At 52.8% G+C, this 19,743-nt stretch overlaps 2 protein-coding genes across 2 annotated transcripts; one reads left to right on the top strand and one right to left on the bottom strand.

The window, feature by feature from the left end:
- Nucleotides 1-670: 670 nt before the first annotated feature.
- On the bottom strand, nt 671-3,217 carry LOC116830284 (maestro heat-like repeat-containing protein family member 2A). The gene is made up of 4 exons (XM_075059538.1): nt 3,111-3,217; nt 2,250-2,392; nt 1,374-1,502; nt 671-727 (listed from the first exon to the last, which is right to left on the bottom strand). The coding sequence occupies exons 1-4, from the start codon at nt 3,139-3,141 to the stop codon at nt 671-673; spliced, it is 360 nt and encodes a 119-aa protein (XP_074915639.1). The 5' UTR covers nt 3,142-3,217.
- Nucleotides 3,218-8,469: 5,252 nt separating this feature from the next.
- Nucleotides 8,470-14,909, top strand: NSUN5 (NOP2/Sun RNA methyltransferase 5). Its single transcript, XM_032789689.2, has 10 exons — nt 8,470-8,656; nt 9,451-9,573; nt 9,662-9,833; nt 10,252-10,360; nt 10,810-10,948; nt 11,702-11,817; nt 12,787-12,965; nt 13,201-13,405; nt 13,783-13,941; nt 14,535-14,909. Exons 1-10 carry the CDS (start codon nt 8,564-8,566, stop codon nt 14,650-14,652), a joined length of 1,413 nt encoding a protein of 470 aa, XP_032645580.1. The 5' UTR covers nt 8,470-8,563; the 3' UTR covers nt 14,653-14,909.
- The last annotated feature ends 4,834 nt before the right edge of the window (nt 14,910-19,743 follow it).

The following is a 19,743-nucleotide window of genomic DNA, read 5'->3' on the forward strand; positions in this document are numbered from 1 at the left end:
GGTGAGGAGGGTGAACTCCGCTGGCAGCACAAAAGGCCTCAGGTGTTTCTGGAGCTCCCGCATCACCGGCCCGAAGTAGCTGCCAGCGAGGGCGGCCAAGGTATCACTGGCAGCCGCCTGGAGCTCGCTCGAGGCCTCCTGCAGAAGGAACAGCAGAGCCCGTTAGTGATCCAGAGCCGGGGGGGGAGGGGCATAAGGGCACCACCCCCAAGGGGGGTAACATGCCCTGGCTGAGATGGCAGGGATTCAGGTACTAGAGGGGGCACTCACCGAACACTGACCCCGCAAGGCAGAGAATATTTGGCATGGTCCCTGCCTAGGATGGGTCTCCTCCTCTTCCTGGGTGACCTCCCACCTTGCATTCTCCCTTCAGTGAAGCTGGCCTACCAGGCCAGAGCACCCCGACATGCAGCCCTGGAAGTGCCCCTCTTCCAGCCTGACTGAAGCCACCCTTGGGATCTGCACACCCTCTCAGGCCAAGATCCGAGACTCTCAGAGCCACCAAGGGGATTTACATACAGCTCCTCTGAACCCAATGGGACTTCTGTGTCTAAACCCCCTAGGGGGCTTTGAAAATCTCAGCTCCAGCCCAGAGAGTGCCCTGGAGAGGCCCCACCCCAGGCAGGAGGTCCTGGTCAGACGTCTCTTTGGAGCAGGGGATGTGGCTCTTCTAAGCAAACTCCTGGGCTTTTCCTCTGGGCAGAGGAACTTTACCCTGAACCTGATCCTGTGGGTGAGCAGACCTGGTGTAACGGGACACGACCCCACTGGCACTGCACCTGCGCAACCCAGATGGGAATCTGGCACGACCCCACTGACACTGCACCCGCTCACCCCAGATGGGAACCTGGCACAACCCCATTGACAATGCATCCGCTCACCCCAGATGGGAACCTGGCACGACCCCACTGGCACTGCACCTACGCAACCCAGATGGGAATCTGGCACAACCCCACTGACACTGCACCCGCTCACCCCGGATGGGAACCTGGCACAACCCCACTCACCCCAATGGCACTGCATCTGCTCACCAAGATGGGAGCCTGGCACTGCACCCACGCACCCAGATGGGAGCCTGGCACAACCCTACTGGTGCTGCACCCGCTCACTCTGTATCTCCTGAAGGAGCCTCTGGCTCAGGGGAGGTTCTCGGGGGAGCTGTGGGCCACCCCCTCTTCTGGCCTCTGTGCCTAGGATGGTGCATCTCCTGGTAGGATCCATACGGGCCCAGGGGCAGCTCTCACTGAGGGAGCTGGGACCCCTCTCCAGAGGCCTGTATCCCACGTGGGGCCTGGGGCTCAGCTCCCCCAGACCCACGGAGGGAAGGTTTCACAGGGGGGGTCCCCTGTAGCTGCCCTGGGAGAGTCACTCACCTCTGGAGCCACCCTCATCTGCTGGGAGGCCACAGCAATGAGGCTGCTGATAAGTCCTGCCTCCATCCCCTGCTCCAGCAGCCCCGTCCTGAAGCCCTCGTATGCCGCCACCTTCTGCCTGACAGACACCTGGGGCGGAGAGCCGAGGGGCCGGGGGAAGTCAGTGGAAAGTGGCCTGTGGCTTGGGACATGAAGCCAGCTCCCAGGGATGTCCACAGGGCTCCAGTCAGCCCAGGAAATGGTGGCATGTGTGAAGCTGGGCTGGATTCAGCTCCCACTTACTCCAGGGACCTCTGGGGACTCCCTGCAGACTCCCCCCTGAATTACAGGGATCAGGGTCGGGCCCTGACTGCCCAACACCTGGCTCTGGGCCATGAGGAGCTCAGGGGATAATGCACCCACATTCAAATCAGCCCCTTTGGCCACTGCCTGCTGCCTGTGACGCTGGTGTGAATCCGGAGTAGCCCCACTGGAGTGCATGGAGTCACTCCAGATTGAGGAGCTGGAACCCGGAGCAGGATGTGGCCCTTTGTTTCTAAAGCTCCTTCCATGGGGGAGACTCAAAGTGATTTACAAACACAAGGACAATCTCGATTCTTCTGACACCAGCAGCCCACTGGCTCCAACTGCATAGCTGGCAGCAGGGTGGGGAGCAGCGTTTGGTCCTCGTCTGTATTGGTCACTTCACCTGCCACTGAAGTGCAGCCACCTCTGGGGAGGACAAGCACTGTTTAATTGCTCACAACAACACAAGACAGAACAGGAAGTGTCTTGGCAAGACACACAGTGCTTGGGGGCATTATCCTTTGCTATAGGTCAGCTGGCCGGTCACCTGAAGACAGACAGGCCAGTGTGTAACTAAAGGAGCTGCCTTACCTCATCCTGCTGGAGGATCTGGACTAGGAGGGAGGCCACAGCAGCTGGCTGGACCCTGGCTGCCTGCATGATGCCTGCCACAATGTCCTTGTGGCCTCCCTCATCTGCCAGCCGCAGGAGGTTGGAGATCTGATGGGGCACACCTGCAGAGCATGCAGCTGGTTATTGCCCCCTGGAGCTGCCTGGGGCTGGGAAGGGGCCAGCATTCCCCTGGTAACTAACGGGCAGGACCTGAGTGAGATCTCAGCTCAGCATCACTCAGGCTCTCAGCTAGAGATAGGCCTGGAGGGTGACCTGCCCTCAGACACCCCCATCTCTGGGTGAAATGGAACCTCAATCCAAACTGACTCTCCACTCGGAATGGGTTCGGTTCCCCCCAAACTGCTAAAGCCCAGGGGTGAGTCTGACCCGATTCCACCCTCACTCCTCCTCCTAACTGGATATCCAGGACCAGATCCTACCTTCGGGGATGCTGGTAGCCCCTGGGAGCTGCGTTGGGCAGTTGGAAATTCTCCTGTCCTAGTCACTGGATGTCCCTGGGCTGGGCAGAGGCCACTCTGTGGGGTTGGGGACCAGGGCCTGCAGTGCACATGGTGCTCTTGGCAAGGGCAAGAGAGGACAGATGCTTCCAAGATTCCTTTGCACCCGTAAGTGCTAGAAACCAAGTTTCTAGCCAAGCAAAAGCCAAGACTCGGGGCAACGATTGCAAAGTAGGGGCCCCAATTCCTGACACACGCAGGGCCCTGCCTCTGAGATGGGATCCAGATGGTATCCCTAAACCAGCTGGGGAACAAAGCAGGAGAGACCCTGCCTCCTGCCCCAGCCCCTCCTGATGTCACTTCTTGGAGTGGTTCCTCTTACCTCCACAGGGCTGTCCCACTGCATCAGCCATTCCTCCTCCTCCACTCCACACTCGGTACAAATAGGTACTTGGTCAGTAGCACTGGCTAGTGGTGAGTTCAGAGAGTTTCTCTGCGTATCACAAGGGGGAATAATTACAGATGGGCTTGATCCAGTGCCCCTGACCCAAGCACCTGAATGCTGGAGACGTTTGGGATCCTAACTGGGATCTGGCTCCAAGTTTCATGGTTCTCCCTTTTCTCTGTAATGATCAAACCAAAACCCCAGATCCAGACACCCCCAAATGCATTATGGGCTCAGTCCAGTTTGGAGTGGGCAGGAGCTCATCACACAAGAACCATGATCACAACTGACACTGATGGACTCCCCTCAAGTCAGCGCAGAGGCAGAACATCCCTCTTGCCCTTAGAGGGGTCCACCCAGGGTGGGGCTGAGGCAACAGTGACAGGTCATCAGGGCAAGACTAGCCTTCCCCTGCTGCTTCCCACTCCATGGATCCTCAGCTCTGAGAAGAAACAGGCAAGCCACAGCTCCTGTCTCTCCATGGAGACCTGCCCTGACCCTGCTGTGAACATGGGAGGGAATCCTGGCTGTATACCAAGCCTAGGAATCACTTCCATTCCTACCCAGCCATCTCTCTGATCTAATCCATCCAATCACCCCATCCATCCAATCACCCCATCCATCCCATCCAATTCACCCTTCCATCCATACATTAGCAAATATCATTTATGTATGTTAATATATGTATTTATGTATGTAATTTGTATGAGTTTTGCATGTTAAACTCTCATAATTCTTTTATATACTAATCAAAAGCTTTTTTGGGGGCATCTCTATATTTATTGCCCTATACACACCGAAACTAAAATCTTCTTTGTCCTTCAATTGAATCTAATGGGTGAAGGAAAAATGATGGTGTGACCTTGCCTAATTAAAATATAATCATGCAAATCATTATTGCTACCATTGTTATATGATTGCAACAAATCTTATACAAAATATAACTTATGGCCAGAAAGGTTTAAACAACTTGCAGGCTAACTACCCCAAAGCCAAGCTTTAAAGACGTGGGGAGATAATGTTTGTGGTTTTGTGCATTTACATATGACTGCCTGATGGATAAATGGCCTTGTGTTAATGTGTGAATAATTAACAACGATGCCTAGGAAATGAGGGCCTGTTATTCCTCGAGGCACTCCAACTTGTCAAAGAAGACCTGAAACTGTATAAAAGGTCCTTGAATACTGATCCTGTTTATCTCAGATCTGCTTGAGGCTTCACACAGGGGCCGCTTAAGCCATGAGGACTGAGATCCCAGTCCTAAAGTGGAATGCCCTGCAATGATATTAGACATTGGACTATAACCTATGAACTATTTCTAAAAGAACTCTTTGCTACTACAAAACTCACCATCTCTGCTATGTATCTGAACCTCAAGAACTGAACTCATGTCTGTATGTATACTGATCTTCTAAACACACTCTCTTTTCAATAAATTTTAGTTTAGTTAACAAGAACTGGCTGTAGCATGTATTTGGATAAGATCTGGAATATTCATTAACCTAGGAGGAAATGTGTCTGATCCTTTGGGAGTGGTAGAACCTTTTCTTTTACATGATGAAATAAGATTTTCCGAAATCTTCATCATATTTGACTTGGGTACCTGTATGGAGGCCTGAGACTGGGTTACTTTAAGGGGACTGTGTTCCTGGTTTCTGGGCAACCAGTGAGGTAATAAAGAAGCTGGCTTATGCTGGCTTGGTAAATCCAAGTATTGAAAATATCCACTAGTTTTGGGGATTATCTGCCCCACTCTTTGCAGTTCACCCTAATTGGGTAACCTCATCTTGCCCCCACTGGAACCCTGGTCACAGATGGAATGTGTGCAATTTTTTACCCTGACCTTACTAATAAAGCCCAGACACCCAGGGAAGGGACCCCTCAAAACGAATGCAAGGTGTCTACAGAAGTATGTTAGAATTAACAAGAGTGGCAAGCTGATAAAGGTGCTTATGATCCAGTTACGTTCTGTGATTGAGAAGAGGTAATTCTTATTGCAGATGGATTCTGTAATGGATGAGATAATGACCCACTGAAAGATGTTTTTAACTCATTGAGAACTCTTGGTTGTCACAGCTGTTATTAGTGACTTGGTTAGAAATTCCTTTTTGCTCATCAATCAGGTAAACTGAGGAACATAAAAGAAATTCCTTGAGTAATCAGAAAAACAGAACACATGGTAAAATTAATCACAGGAAGGTACTTTTCCCTCCAACAAGAAGTATTTTTATCTCACACCCTAGAAAAGGAAAGTAGGTTGGATAGCTAATTTGTGAATGAACACTGTCAGTATTCCACTAGGCACAGAGGGAAGGCCCAAACTACCTTCTCTTTGCCATCTACCGGGGCGGGGGGCAGAGTATATCTTCTTTCTGCAGTCTGTATGGTGCTGCACTAATCTTTCATTAAGTCATTCAATTTGCCTGTTATCTGACAATCGCAAATCATTATTAAATTCAAACATGCAATGCTCCCATCCACTAATGATGACCATTTACTCACTCGAGTAAGCCCAGCGACTTCAGCAGGACCACCCAGCTGTGGGAGTGCACCCCAAGGTGAGTAAAGTTTTCACAGTTGGGCCCTTAGTGAATCATTCTCCTGCCATCCCAAGTGCGTTTGTATCAAGGGGTCTGTCCTGGGGCTTATTTACATATCGTTCTGTTTTTTTTAAATCATTTAATAATTATACTTATTAATTATGGGTCAAAACATTTAAAAAAGAGAAAATCCATAGGCTCAGTGGGCAAGAGTGTTTTGTTCAGAACAAGATATCCTGATGGAGAAAAATATAAGGAAAAAAGGATAGAGCATCCCCCATCTCCTCTCCCGGACCCAAGCCCCTTGTCTAACAGAGATGGACTCAAGCCACAGAATTCAAATCTGGATCCAGATTTCCATCCCCACCCCCCAAGTCCAGGGGCTGTTTGGATCTGAGAATCAGGTTCAGTCCATTATAAAAAGAAGGGTAATTGTGAAATCTGGATCCAGGTTCAGATTTCAAACACCCAAAGATTTGAGGAGTTGGCTCTGGATTTGGGTCAGATCTTTCTCTGCTCTACTGCTCAAACCCAAAAGACCATTGTCCAACCTACCGGCCTGCGTGTGCTCTGTCATGGAATGTCTCCCAAACCTGCACCTCCCAGTCCTAAACCCCTGCCCTTGCCAGTAAATAGCCACTAATTCACATAGCCCCTTCCAGAATCCCCTGGCTCAGTTTCTTACCCACAGAAGGTCTCTCTGAGCTGTACCCACTAACCCTGCTCCCTCTGTAGCCCTTGGGTCTCAAGAAACACAAGATCCTGCTGCTCCCTCCACACCACCGAGCCAACAGGCACAGAGCTGGGGATGCTCCCTTTATTTATATTGGGGCTCCGCCCATGGCCACACCACCCAACCTGCCCCCAGTGTGATTTCACCCAGAGACGCTTTGTGATGCGGTCCCCATGGCAACAACTGGTGGGGTCACCACAACACCTGGAGGGATGCTGCTGCCCAGCCTGACCCCACCCCAGTGCAGTCTTGATAAAAACAGAAGGGTGAAGGACCCTCCCCTCCCCAGAGGTTTCTTACCACCAGCTACCGCGCCTGTGCCATCACAGTTATGTCAGCACAGCCCTCTAGCTTAGATGTGGCATAAACTGACAGGAGCTCAGCAGCTGGTGCAGGAACACCCCCTCCCCAAATGACATTAGCTACATTGACCAAAGCACTCTTCTCTTGGCATAGCTGCATCTCACCGAGGGGTTTGTTGGCAGGGCTACATCCAGGTGCGTGGGTTTTCCCACACCCCGACTGACATTGCTATCCTGGCTCAAGTTTTGAATGTAGACCAAACCTCAGTAAAGAGGCTGATGGTGTCATTTTACACGGGAAAAGCAGGAAAGTCCAACCCAACTCAGTGTTTCTCACCCTCTTCAGGCGGCTGATCCCTTCTACAAAGTGTTTCACAACTCTCTCTGCCCCGGCAACATTTACTGTAAAATTATATCTGTGATAGCAGTTATAAGGCAATAGAGTTGATTTTTATGTGTATGGAGTGGTGGACCAGGAATACTTGATCTTGAATGGGACGTATGTGCAGGGAGAGGGAGATTTTCTTTGCTTTAGGTTGTAACACAGTTTTCAATGCCTCATGACCCTCCTGATTGCCTTTTGTGACTCTTCCTGGGGACTGGACCCAGATGTTGAGAAATAGTGCTCTAAATTAACCTCAAGTAAGACCTTGTTAGGTCCACCCACCTCAGAGCTGCTCAGATGGGGAATCTCATTCAATCCATAAAGTAAACTGGACAGATCAAAGACTCCAACTTTTCAATAAGATCTTTTAGATCTCATCTTTATGCTCCTAATCAAGAGTCCCAGTAATATGGACTCAGGCTGCCAACCCAAGAAACTTCAGACCTGAGTAGAGGCACCCACCTCAGCTCAGGGGCAGGAAATCCAGTAGTCTGGGAAGCAGGATTTAATGGATATTAAGATTATACCCTTGATATTGAATTACAAATCTGCCACTCTCCAACCATGGCTACTGACAGCAACTTGTGACCAAACTGACCAGTATTCAAAAGGCTTCAACAGAATCAGAGGAACCATAGAGAAGTTCCTGCCGTGTTGCCTGAAAAGAAATGCAATACTGATGTTAGACCTGGCTTGTCCTCGAATCAGAACCCTAGCTTAGCGTGTTATCCCTGCGGGGAAATGACTTAACTGGTGTTTACCCCACTCACTTACAGTAAAACAGACAATACAAGATGGAGCCTTTGATGTAGCGAGGACTCTGCCGGAAGGACCTGTCAGTACATGCTCTTTCCCATTAGATCAGACATTAGATCCTTCCAATGAGGGACTGAACTTTACGAACAGGAAGTTTCCCTGGCACAACTGGCTAGAGCAACCCCCCCTCACAGTCCGTGTCCACCAGAACCAGCCAGATTCGGGTTTCTAAAGCTGGCAGGTCAGCGAACAGCCCCAGCTCCAGGCCCTCAGCGTGGAGCCTTAGGGGGTTAAGGGGACCAGGTGCCCGTGGTCACCCACAATGCACCGGAGCAGGGACCAGCACGCGGTGCCCGCTGTTACCCACAATGCACCGGACCAGGGCCCTGCGCGGTGCCCGCTGTTACCCACAATGCACCGGAGCAGGGCCCAGCGCGCGGTGCCCGCGGTTACCCACAATGCACCGGACCAGGGCCCAGCGCAAAATGCCCGCGGCTACCCACAATGCACGGCGCTCGCGCGCATGTCCTCGCCGATCACGCCCCTGTCGCACGGTTCGCGAGGGCGGAGCAACAGGAGAGGGGCGGGGCCTCGCGGAGCGGCCGTGGCGGAAGTCAGGCCCGCTGGCTGTGGCGCGTGGGCCGCGCTGCCGGGTACGGGAGCCGGGCCGGGCCATGGCGCTCTACAGCGCGGCCGCCTCTGTCCTGGCCGGGCTGCAGCGCCGGGACGGCGCCCTCAAGACCCTGGTGTACAAGAGCCGCTTCCAGGTAGCGGGGCTGGGCCCAGCTCCCTGCGCCGCCCCGCTCCGGCCTGGGGTGACTGGGGGGCCGGGCCCCCTGGTTCACAGGGCTGGGGGCAGGTGCTGGGGATATTGGGGGCAGAGCCAGGTTGGGGGGCTGGGCCCCCTGGTTCACAGGGTTGGGGGCCGAGCCAGGCGGGAGCTGGGGGTATTGGGGCCAGAGCCAGGTTGGGGAGCTGGGCCCCCTGGTTCACAGGGCTGGGGGCAGGTGCTGGGGATATTGGGGGCAGAGCCATATTGGGGGGCTGGGCCCCCATGCTCACAGGGCTGGGGAGCAGAGCTAGGTGGGAGCTGGGGTATTGGGGCCAGAGCCAAGTTTGGGGGCTGGGCCCCCTGGTTCACAGGGTTGGGGGCCGAGCCAGGCAGGAGTTGGGGATATTGGGGGCAGAGCCAGGTTGGGGAGCCGGGCCCTCTGGTTCACAGGGCTGGGGGCAGGTGTTGGGGATATTGGCAGCGGGGCCTGGCCCCTAGGCTCACAGGGCTGGGAGCAGGTGTTGGGGATATTGGAGTCAGAGCCAGATTGGGGGGCTAGGCCCCCAGGCTCACAGGGTTGGGGGCCGAGCCAGGCAGGAGTTGGGGATATTGGGGGCAGAGCCAGGTTGGGGAGCCGGGCCCTCTGGTTCACAGGGCTGGGGGCAGGTGTTGGGGATATTGGCAGCGGGGCCTGGCCCCTAGGCTCACCAGGCTGGGGGCTGAGCCAGGCAGAAGATGGGGATATTGGGAGGCACAGCTAGGGACACTCGCCGGGCCTGTCCCCCACAGAACGTGAAGCAGCTCTATGCCCTGGTGTCAGAGACCCTGCGCTACTCACCTGTGCTGGACTCCATCATGGACGGGGCTGCCCTGCTGAAGGCTGAGAAGAAGCTGCCCCCACACCTGGCCAAGGTAAGGCCTGGCCCTGCCCAGGCTGTCTTGGGGGGATGCTCTGGGCTGGTGGCACTGGGTTGGCCTGACCAACTCTGTCTTGCTGCAGGTGCTGGTGTATGACCTGCTCTTTGGCAAGGGTCTGAAGTGCGGGGGCCGCTGGAAGGTGCTGGTGCTGAAGCACCGGGCCCGGCTGCAGGCGGAGCTAGCCCGTCTCAAGGTGCGCAGGAAGGTGAGCTGCAATGAGGATCTGTTGGTGCCCACAGAGGGGGTGATCCAAGGTGAGCGTGGGGGCTCTCCCCAGCAGGTGGGCCTCTAGATTCGGAATCCCATTGTGGGATTCCTGTGCCCATCTCTGCCTGGATGGTGGGTTGTGACTACTTCTGCAGTGGGAGGGTGTGCTGTAGTTCTTGGATTTTTCAAAGCTATTCTCTGTACTTGTGCCATCATTTCACTAGGGATAAAGGTCATGTATGGGGCAGCGATTTCCAGGTTCATTCTTTGGGGATTGGGTCCATTTGTGCTGGGCTTCTGGTTAACCTGTGCCTTAGTAAATGGACCTGCAGCGTGGACTAGGCCTGATCTAATCTCTATTCCATCTCTGTCTGATGCTTGAAACCAGCTGGAGTATTCTTGTATCTCAGGTGATTTGGGAAAAGGGATTGTGTGTGTCTAACCTGTTTGTTTTTGCTTCCCCAGCCCCTCAAGTGCCACGATACGTCCGAGTGAACACCCTGAAAACTTGCAAGGATGATGTGGTCGACTACTTCAAACGCCAGGGCTACTCCTACCTGGGCAGGGCAGCCAGGTAAAGCCATTCCTGGCCTGTCCCTGCGCTCTGGTCTTCACTGACCTGCAAAGCTTATAGCCCCAGATGGGAGATGGGGGAGGCCTTGCACTGATGTAGTGACCTTCCAGACAATCGAGGGTTGGCACCGCAGGAAGCCATAAGCCAGTCTCTTTGTGAAGGGGAGTAGCAGAGCCTTGTGTGTGGAAGAGAACGAGAGGCGTAGGGACACTATCTTCAATGTTGGCAGTGGATGGGTTGGAGCTTCTAGAGTGATGCTCTCTGCCCTGGATTCTGCTCAGCTACTCAGCTACCCTTGAGATAGGGTTGGGGTATGGGCTTTATTTGGCTCATGAGAATGGGGGAAATCTGTTGCTGGCTTCTGAAGGACTTCTGAGCTTGGGGGAACCAGGATGTGTGTTCCACTAAACGTGTCTTCTCCCTCCCCACCCCCTGCTGTCTCTGGGTAGAATGGAGGAGCTGAGCTCTCTCTCGGGGAAGCAGTTCCTCCTGGATCCCCATCTGCCAGAGCTGCTTGTCTTCCCGCCACAGACAGACTTCCACGAGGACCGGCTGTACGTCGCAGGGCATATCATACTGCAGGACAAGGTGTGGGGCACTGGGGTGAGAGGAGGCACTAGGGTGGGGATGGAAGACTTGGGCTAAGAGAGAAGTGCCAGGGGGTGGTTCTGCTGTGGAATGGAGTGAGGCTTGGGGATGAGTGTCACGAGGCTATACAGGAAAGATGAATGTTGGTTTTAGGCCACAACCCCCACAGACTTTGTAGCAACCTAGAGCTAAATTCTGTGGCTTTCTGGTGCAACAACTTAAGGTAGATCTAAGAAGTGGTGGTGATTAATGGGGCAGAATGGCCTAGATACAACCCTGAAAGATCATGCGGTTCCCATAGTTCTCAACATGTTGCAGATTTTTGTACTGACGGCTCCTTACTGCACTGTAGAAATTGCCTGGGGCAAACTGGGAGATGCAGGAGGCAGTTTGGGGTTGTGGGATAAGGACTCCAGCTGGGTGTTTCTGCAAAAGAACAGTGAAATAGTTAAGCTTATCAAGTCTGAAACCTAATGATGCTAGTTAAATGTCAACATCCCGTCAAGACACATGGGAGCAATTTGTGTCAGTCTGAGGCAGCTGGCACTGCATTGGTTACTCTGGGTTGGAAGGCTATCTCCATAACCATGAGGGTGACAAAGTGGTATTTTTATGGAAATTTTGATTCCCCATCCAGGGGTGGATTATATGGCTGTGACTTAGGGGAGTGGTCTGAAGAGATGAAGGTAAGTGTTTGAATTGGGGAGGTAGGTACTGCAGGTGCAGCGCTGTGACCGGTGGTGTGTCTTCCAGGCCAGCTGCCTTCCTGCCTTCCTTCTGAGTCCCCCCTCAGGGTCCCATGTAATCGATGCCTGCGCTGCCCCCGGGAACAAGACCAGCCATGTGGCTGCCATCCTGAAGAACAAGGGGTGAGTGTGAGCTGCAGGACGGAGCTGGGTGGGTGAGGGCTGCTTGCTGGTGTGATAAGCAGTTTTCCCAGTGCAGGGCACTGAAGCTCTGGCCTAGCAGCCGTTCTGATGAGGAAAGGAGCCTTGGGAGGGAGGGACACATGCTGTCTGTGGCTTCAGTTCTGCTCAGAGCCCTCTGGGTCCTGCGACAACCTAGGTGTTGCTTCTGCAGCTCAGCCTGACTTCTCTGCCAGGGAAGACGAGTAGGAACTGCATCCACCATGAGGTTAAAAGCAGGACTACACAAGGGAAAGGGGCAACCTTTTGGGGAGTGGGCATTTTGCCTTTCGCATGTGGGAACTGGAAGTTGATATCAGTTTGTCTTATTAGCTCTGGCCTTGTCTGAAATCCGTCCGGGACTGGGCAGCATCTGCAGGGACTGGTGGCAGAGCACTAGCTGGCGAGTGAGCTTCGGAAACCAAAGCCTCAGATTGGCAGCCATTAAAATAGAGTCATAGGCCAGAAGGGACCATCAGATCATCTACTCTGGCTTCCTGTACGTCACAGGCCACCAGTACCTGCACACCAATGCAACAGTCAGAATGAAACTTGACTGTTCTGTCACGGGGAGAGGATAGGAGGGACCGAGATGCAGCAGTGCCCGAGGCCCCTGCAATGGCAGGGAAACTATTAAGAGATATCCAGATGTTCCTGGCAAGTGACCTGTAGCCATCCACTGCAGAGAGAGATGAACCCCCTCCTCCCCCAGCATGCTGCTTGCTGTGCTCCGGCTCCTCCGGCAGTGGTGGGAAGGACGTGCTGTACTCTGGGGGTGGAAGTGGGTTAACCAACTTAGGGATGCGCTTGGCCAAAACTGCTTTTGGTTGTCAGAGGTTTTCTGTGTGTTAGGGTGGTGGGCCAAGCAGTGAAGGCAGGGCCCGGTCTGCTGGGTAACAATTTCTGTATTCCTCTTTGGGACATTACATTCAGGCAGATCTTCGCCTTTGATCTGGACCCCAACCGCTTGGCCACCATGAGCACCATGCTGGTGCGGGCTGGGGCTAGCTGCTGTGAACTGGCCAATCAGGACTTCCTGACAGTTGACCCGAGTGACCCAAAGTACAGCCATGTGACCTACATCCTCCTGGACCCATCGTGCAGCGGCTCAGGTGAGGGGTGGGGGGCAGGCCAGGCCTGTGCAGTACAAACAGGGGGATGATTATACACACCTGGGCTTACCTGTCTGTGAGTCTCTCTAAAGAATACTGAAGTCAGTGGGGTTGGTGGAGAATAGGCCTTCGGATGCAGAGCCTGGAGCAGGGGGGAGCCCAGCAGCTGGGTGATACAGGTGCCTGAACTGGAGCCCAGCTTGTCCATGCCTCTCTGATAGTTTCTTTCCTCCAGGAATGGTGAACCGGCTGCCAGCTGAGGAGGGTGCCCCCAGCTCGGAGCGGCTGCGGGCGCTGGCTAGGTTCCAGCGCAAGGCCCTGACCCATGCTCTGCGCTTCCCTGCCCTCCAGCGCCTGGCTTACTCCACGTGCTCGGTGCAGCAGGAGGAGAACGAGGACGTGGTGTGGGATGTGCTCCAGGAGCATGGCACAGCATTCAGGTACAGACACTTGGGCTGAAGCTGGGTCTGCAATAACCAGTCAGTGGGTGGGGGTGCCCATGGCGAGATGGAAGTGGAACTGTCCACCAGGTGTGGGATGAGCCAGACAGCACTGTTAGTATCTGCTCACTGCGTTTCCTGTTTGCGGGGGGTGGAAAGGGGATTGAAGGCATTGTTTGGGGCAGCTCTGAGGCCCAGGGACTCTGGCCAGTGGTTCCTGTGGCAGAGCATAGTGAGAAGAGGCAGGTTTCCCCCCCTCGCTGTCACAGGCAGCTGGCCAGCCGGGTGCTTAGGCTTCTGGGTTGGTGCCCTGTGGTGGAGCGGGCTGTGGCTGGCTGGGTCACTGAGCTTTGTTGTGATCTTGCCCCTGTTCACAGGTTGGTAAACCTACTGCCTTCCTGGCCCCAGCGAGGCCTTGGCATGTTCCCAGGTGCGGAGTGCTGCCTCCGAGCCTGCCCCGCAGCAACGCTGACAAACGGCTTCTTTGTTGCCGTGCTGGAGAGACAGCAGGAATGCAACAACCAGGACTCCTCCAGGTGAGAGCTCTGCAGCAAGGGGCTGGGGCTTTCCCTGGTTAGAAATCCTCCATTTGATGTGGTGTGGGGGGGCTGGCAGCACCATGCCCTGGGCATGCTGCATCTCGCTGAGTCATTTCCATTGTGCAGGCTGTCAGACAAGGCCCCTGTCCTGCAGTGTCTGGGCTGGGGGGAATCACAGGGGGCAGGATTCTGGAAGAAGTGAGTTTGAAGGAGCTCGTTGACCCTGAGGCAAGGTTACCTCCTAGCTGTGGGGAGGGGCAGCAGGAGGCATGAGCTGTAGGGCCTTAGGGAAGGACATAGATTGGAGGTAATGGAGAGAAAGTAGCTTGGTGGGGTTGGGGGGAAATGGGAACAGCAGCAAGAGCCTGGCTCAGATTGTGCTGACTCCAAGGGCAGAGCCGGGCAGGAGGAGTCGAGTGCCAGACGAGTGGAGTTGTCGGTGTCGATAGAAAGCGAGGCTGGGGAATGAAGTCTAGTGGTGGGATGTCCGGTCTGCTGGAGGAGCAGCTGGGGCACTCCTGGGTTGGGAAGGTGACTGTCCTGCCAGTAACTCATGCTGCTTTGGGCTCTCCTCCGGCTGTTGCTTCCAGCTCCCTTCCAGCCGAGGCTGAAGTGGACAGTGGAGCAGAGAGATCCCAGGATGGAGAGGGAAGGGGCCCTTGCGCCGCTCGCAAGAAGAGGCGGAAGAAGAGCCAGTGTGTGAAATAAGGACTCTTGACGGGAGCTGTGGTGGCAGCCAGGCTTCTGCCAGCCCTGCCTATCCCATTGCCGGAGCTCGGAGCCCTGAGGCTGGAGGCCCTTGGCGCATTGGGCCTGTGCTGCTGGCAAGCTTTCCCTCCATGTGGCCGGTCAGAGCAGCACATGGTGCTGTCGAAGGGAGACGTCTAACCCGCTGCTGGGCGGGCTCTGGTCCGTCAGTGCACCCAGCCTGGGTCAGTGTGGAAGTAAAGCTTTCCAACTTCTTCTAGGTTTTGTCTTGAGTGAGTTTCTCTGAGCCCCAGCCTGTGCTGCAGTGCGGGCCCTGGGGACACCACCTGAGCGTGGCCTCAGACTCCTACCTGCTCTCTCCGATTGGCTTGTTCATGAGCAATCCATCCACTCCCCTGGGCAAGCAGGTGTCTGGGCCAGTAGACAGGCCTGGGTTAGGCCACATCATTTGGGCCTTCCCTTCTCTGTCAGGAAGTGCTTTCTGGCCACCCTGACATCCGTTCCTGTGAGGGGTTGAGCATCAGCTTTGCCTGACTCTTACTGGTCTTTTCTGTGGCTGGAAGCCAGCAAAGCCTGTAGGTGAGAGCTTGGCAGCAGTGGAGGGGGAGAAAAGACAGTGCCAGTACCTGGGAGGCAGCACTGCAGCGGGTTGGGGTGAGGAATTACAGCTGTGTCTAGAGAAGCTGAACTCACAGGGGGCAGCTCTGTAATTGCTGTGAGAGACTATGAAAGCACCACCCCTTTCTCTGCAAGCCCTGAGCACTGCTGCCTGTCCTTAGCAGTCAGCCCCAGGACAGCCTGGGGAGGAGGAGTTTCAACTGCTAGCTGACCACCCTAAGTGCTTCCCTGCCCCATGCCTGTGTCGAGTTCTGGCAGGGCCGTGCACTGGGCTACCTCCTGCAGCCACCCACAGCTTTTCTACATGTGAGCACAGCGCAGCCCACCCTCCCTCCCTACAGCAGGGCAGTACCCAGAGAGAGACACGCAGGTTACATTGATGGAAACGGAGAAGACTCCTGGGCTACTGCCTAAGCCCTGGCTCACCAGAACCCAGTAAGAGGAAACTCTGCTGTGGTGTGGATGTGGGTGTGTTTTAGCCTGAACAATGAAATCCGCTCTCAAAGTGCTGCCGTGGTTCCAGTGCAGAGGATTCTAGGCTCTCCACCTCTGAGGCACACAGTCAGCTATTTGTGTGCTTGTTCCCTGGGAGAGGAGCTTGCTCACCTGGCTAAAATGAGCTCAGGGAGGAATTTGCATTCTTTGCCTGTAGCCATCTGGCCAGCCGAGTTAAAGGACTGTGCAGAACTCTGGAAACCAAGGTACCACCCAGGAGGACAAAACTTCAAGCCCTGGTTTTTCACTTGATGCCTTAGAGGAGCCTGATTTTCAATGTCTCAAGTTATACTTGAAATGCTGCCTCACGTAATAACTACAGGCTCTGGTTACCAAGCAGAGGTAGGGAAGCCACACTCCCACTGAGAGTTCAGTACTTCACACAAGTGCTCTTAATTTTTCAGCAGGTATCAAAGGATAGGACCTAGCTCAAAACACCAGCCTTGGCTTCTGTCTCCCACGAGCAGGGCCCATTCTATTAAAAATGGCCAATTCAACTCAGATAAGACTTTTTTCCCCTCCCAATTTGTCCCAAGGGATAAAGTAAGGCCACAAATTTAGTAAAACTAAAAGGCAGTGGACATTTAACAAGACTATCCACAGTTATAATGAGGAAGGCCAAAAAAGAATTTGAACAGCTAGCCAAATGAGTCAAAATAATAGCAAAAGTGTTTTAAGTTCATCAGAAGCAGCCACTGTGGCCACTTGACAATTGAGCTGCTAAAGGAGCGCTCAAGGTTGATAAGGCCACAGCAGAGAAGCTACGTGAATTTTTTGCATCAGTCTTCATGGCTGAGGATGTGAGAGAAATTCCCGTACATGAGCTGTTCTGAGGAACTGTCGCAGCTTGAGGTGTCATTAGAAGAGGTTTTGGAACAAATTTACTATTTCATAGATTCATAGGTCACCCAGACCAGATGGGATTCACCCAAGAGTTCTGAAGGAGCTCAAATGTGAAATTGCAGAACTACTAACTGTGGTTGTAAGCTGTCATTTAAATCAGCTTCTGTACCCAAGGACTGGAGGATAGCTAACATGATGCCAATTTTTACAAAGGGCTCCAGAGTAAGGGCTCCTGGTGAGCCTGACTTCAGTACCAGGCAAACTGGTTGAAATTATAGTAAAGAACAGAGTTGTCAGACACATTGTTGAATGTAATTTGTTGGGGAAGAGTCAACATGATTTTAGTAAACTCTACCTCAATCTACTAGACTTCTTTGAGGGGGTCAACAAGCATGGGGCCAAGGGGGATCCCGTGGATAAAGTGCACTGAGATTTTCAGAGAGCTGTCACAGGAGGAGAGGGAAGGTCTCTCATGGATCGGTAACTGGTTAAAAGAGGGGAAATAAAGGGTAGGAATAAATGGTGAGTTCTCAGAATGGAGAGAGGTAAATAGCGGTGTCCTGCAGGGGTCTGTGCTGAGCCCAGTCCTGTTCCACATATTCATAAATGATCTGGAAAAAGGTAAAAACTGAGGTGGCAAAATTTGTAGCTGATACAAAACTACTCAAGACAGTTAAGTCCTAGGCAGCCTGTGAAGAGCTACAAAGGGATCTCTCAAAACTGGGCAACAAAATGGCAGATGAAATTCAGTGTTGCTAAATGAAAGCAATACACCTTGGAAAACAATCCCAACTATACATATAAAATGACAGCATCTAAATTATCTTAACCTTCAAGAAAGAGATCTGGGAGTCATTGTGGATAGTTCTCTGGGAACATCTGCTCAAGGTGCAGCAGCAGTCAAAAATGCAAAGAGTGTAGAAAATCATTAGCAAAGGGATAGATAAGACAGAAAAATCTCTTATTTCCTCTATATAAATCACTGGGATGCCCACATCTTGAATACTGTGTGCAGATGTGGTTGCCCGATCTCAGAAAAGATATACTGGAATTGGAAAAGGCAACAACAATTATTAGGGTTAGGGGCTGGCTTCTTGCTGAGGAGAGATTAATAAGCTTGGGACTTTTCAGCTTAGAAAAGAGATGACTAAGGGGGATATGATAGAGGGCTATAAAATCATGACAGTGTGGAAAAAGTAATTGAAGAAGCGTTATTTACCCCCTTTTCATAACAAGGGCAAGAAATCATCAAATGAAATGAATAGGCAGCAGGTTTAAAACAAACAAAAGGAAATATTTCTCCACACAACGCACAGTCAACCTGTGGAACTCCTGGCCTTCACAACATCCTCTGGCAAAAACTATAACAGGGTTCAAAAAAGAACTAGATAAGTTCATGGAGGACAGGTCCATCAATGGCTACTAGCCAAGATGGGCAGGGATGGTGTCCTTGGCCTCTGTTTGCCAGAAGCTGGGAATGGGTGACAGGATGGATCACTTGATGGTTCCGTGTTCTGTTCATTCCCTCTGGGGCACCTGGCACTGGCTGCTGTCAGCAGACAGGATATTGGGCTAGATGGACTTTTGGTCTGATCCAGTGTGGCTGTTCGTATTCTAGTTAATGCAATAACAGAGAGACCTGCCTGATGGATTAGGAGGGAACCTCATGTGGAGGACAGGTACTTGGACTTAGGGGCATCTTCTTGCACTTTCCTGTGAAGTGTCTGGTACTGTACTGGCTGCTGGCAGACAGGACACTGGCTTTGATGATCCTGAGGTCTGCACATCTGGCAATTACTATGTTCCCAAGCTCTTCCCCAGTCTAGGACTGAGCTGGCTCTGGAATCTAGATCTGCTGGCCAAGTCCTTCCACTGTTCTGCAAAGGAGTTCTGCTTGGTTTCGGGGGTAGTGGCTAGTGCTAGTCTGATGTACTATGAACATTTTGAATTCCTGTTGCAATAGGCTCATTCTATCAGGTGTAGCTAAGGTCAGAGCCAGTATTAATGTGCATGGCACTATGAGCATGTTACGGGCAGCATGCATGTGGCTAAGGTTTTGCTTCAGAAACTTGGACCCACACAGTACTTGTCTATTTATAGAACTTGCTATCAGCGAGGTGCTTTCACTGCCTCCTCCAGGCAAAACTGCAGAAACTATCAGAAGCCTGCATCCCAAGAAAGAGGGAAAAAATCATAGCCAGGAGTTGTAGACCAGGCTGGATGAGCAAGCATCTCAGAGAGGTGATTAAGAAAAAGCAGAGCCTACAAGGAGTGGAGGATAGGTGGGATTAGCAAGGAAAGCCACCTTAGTGAGGTCAGAACATGTACGGATAAAGTGAGAAAGGCCAAAAGCCATGTAGAGTTGGACCTTGCAAAGGGAATTAAAACCAATAGCAAAAGGTTCTCTAGCCATATAAATAAGAAGAAAAAGAAAGAAGAAGTGGCACTGCTAAACATTGAGGATGGAATGGAGGTTAAGGATAACCTAGGCATGGCCCAATATCTAAACAAATACTTTGCCTCCGTCTTTAATGAGGCTAACGAGGAGCTTAGGGATAATGGCAGGATGACAAATGGGAATGAGGATATGGAGGTAAGGGTGAATTAAAAGAGAGAGATAGGGTGTGTGATATGCTAACAGAGGAACGTGGCCCAAGTCCCCATAACTGCCCGCGCAACTCTGCCCCTAGCAACTGATATGGCCGGGGCCCCTCCCTCTTGGCAAAGGTGCCAGCTGAAAGTGTTGGAGACAAAGGGATTCAGGTGACACTTCCTGGCCTCGGGAAAAGGAGCTGAGGCAGAAGAGGAGGGGCTGGAGGGAGGTTAGTCTGGAAGCTACCTGGCGAGAAGGAGTGAAGTGCAGACCTAGGGGTCTGGCTCACTGCCCCAGAATGAGCGCGACAGGGGTCTGGTTCGCTGTATCTACAAGCTCTGTTTTAGACCCTGTCCTGTCATCGAATAAACCTCTGTTTTTGCTGGTGAGAAGTCACTCTGACTGCAAAGTGGGGGTGCAGAACCCTGTGGCTTCCCAGGACCACCGCCTGGTGGGCCTCCAGCTGTGGGAACCCACGGAGGGGCAGAGGATGCCGAATGCTCCAAGGAGAGACCCAGAAGTGAAGACGTGTGAGCTTCTTG

This window comes from Chelonoidis abingdonii, chromosome 20 (assembly GCF_003597395.2).
Source record: "Chelonoidis abingdonii isolate Lonesome George chromosome 20, CheloAbing_2.0, whole genome shotgun sequence".
In the NCBI taxonomy this organism is placed as follows: Eukaryota; Metazoa; Chordata; order Testudines; family Testudinidae; genus Chelonoidis; species Chelonoidis abingdonii.

Coding starts and splice junctions, on each gene's coding strand:
- NSUN5 (XM_032789689.2), top strand. CDS start 8,564: ATGGCGCTCTACAGCGCGGCCGCCTCTGTCCTGGCCGGGCTGCAGCGC. Junction 8,657..9,450: donor TGTACAAGAGCCGCTTCCAG/GTAGCGGGGCTG, acceptor TGTCCCCCACAG/AACGTGAAGCAGCTCTATGC. Junction 13,942..14,534: donor AACAACCAGGACTCCTCCAG/GTGAGAGCTCTG, acceptor TGTTGCTTCCAG/CTCCCTTCCAGCCGAGGCTG.
- LOC116830284 (XM_075059538.1), bottom strand. CDS start 3,141: ATGGCTGATGCAGTGGGACAGCCCTGTGGAG. Junction 2,393..3,110: donor AGTGGGACAGCCCTGTGGAG/GTAAGAGGAACC, acceptor CATGCTCTGCAG/GTGTGCCCCATCAGATCTCC. Junction 1,503..2,249: donor AGATCCTCCAGCAGGATGAG/GTAAGGCAGCTC, acceptor TCTCCGCCCCAG/GTGTCTGTCAGGCAGAAGGT.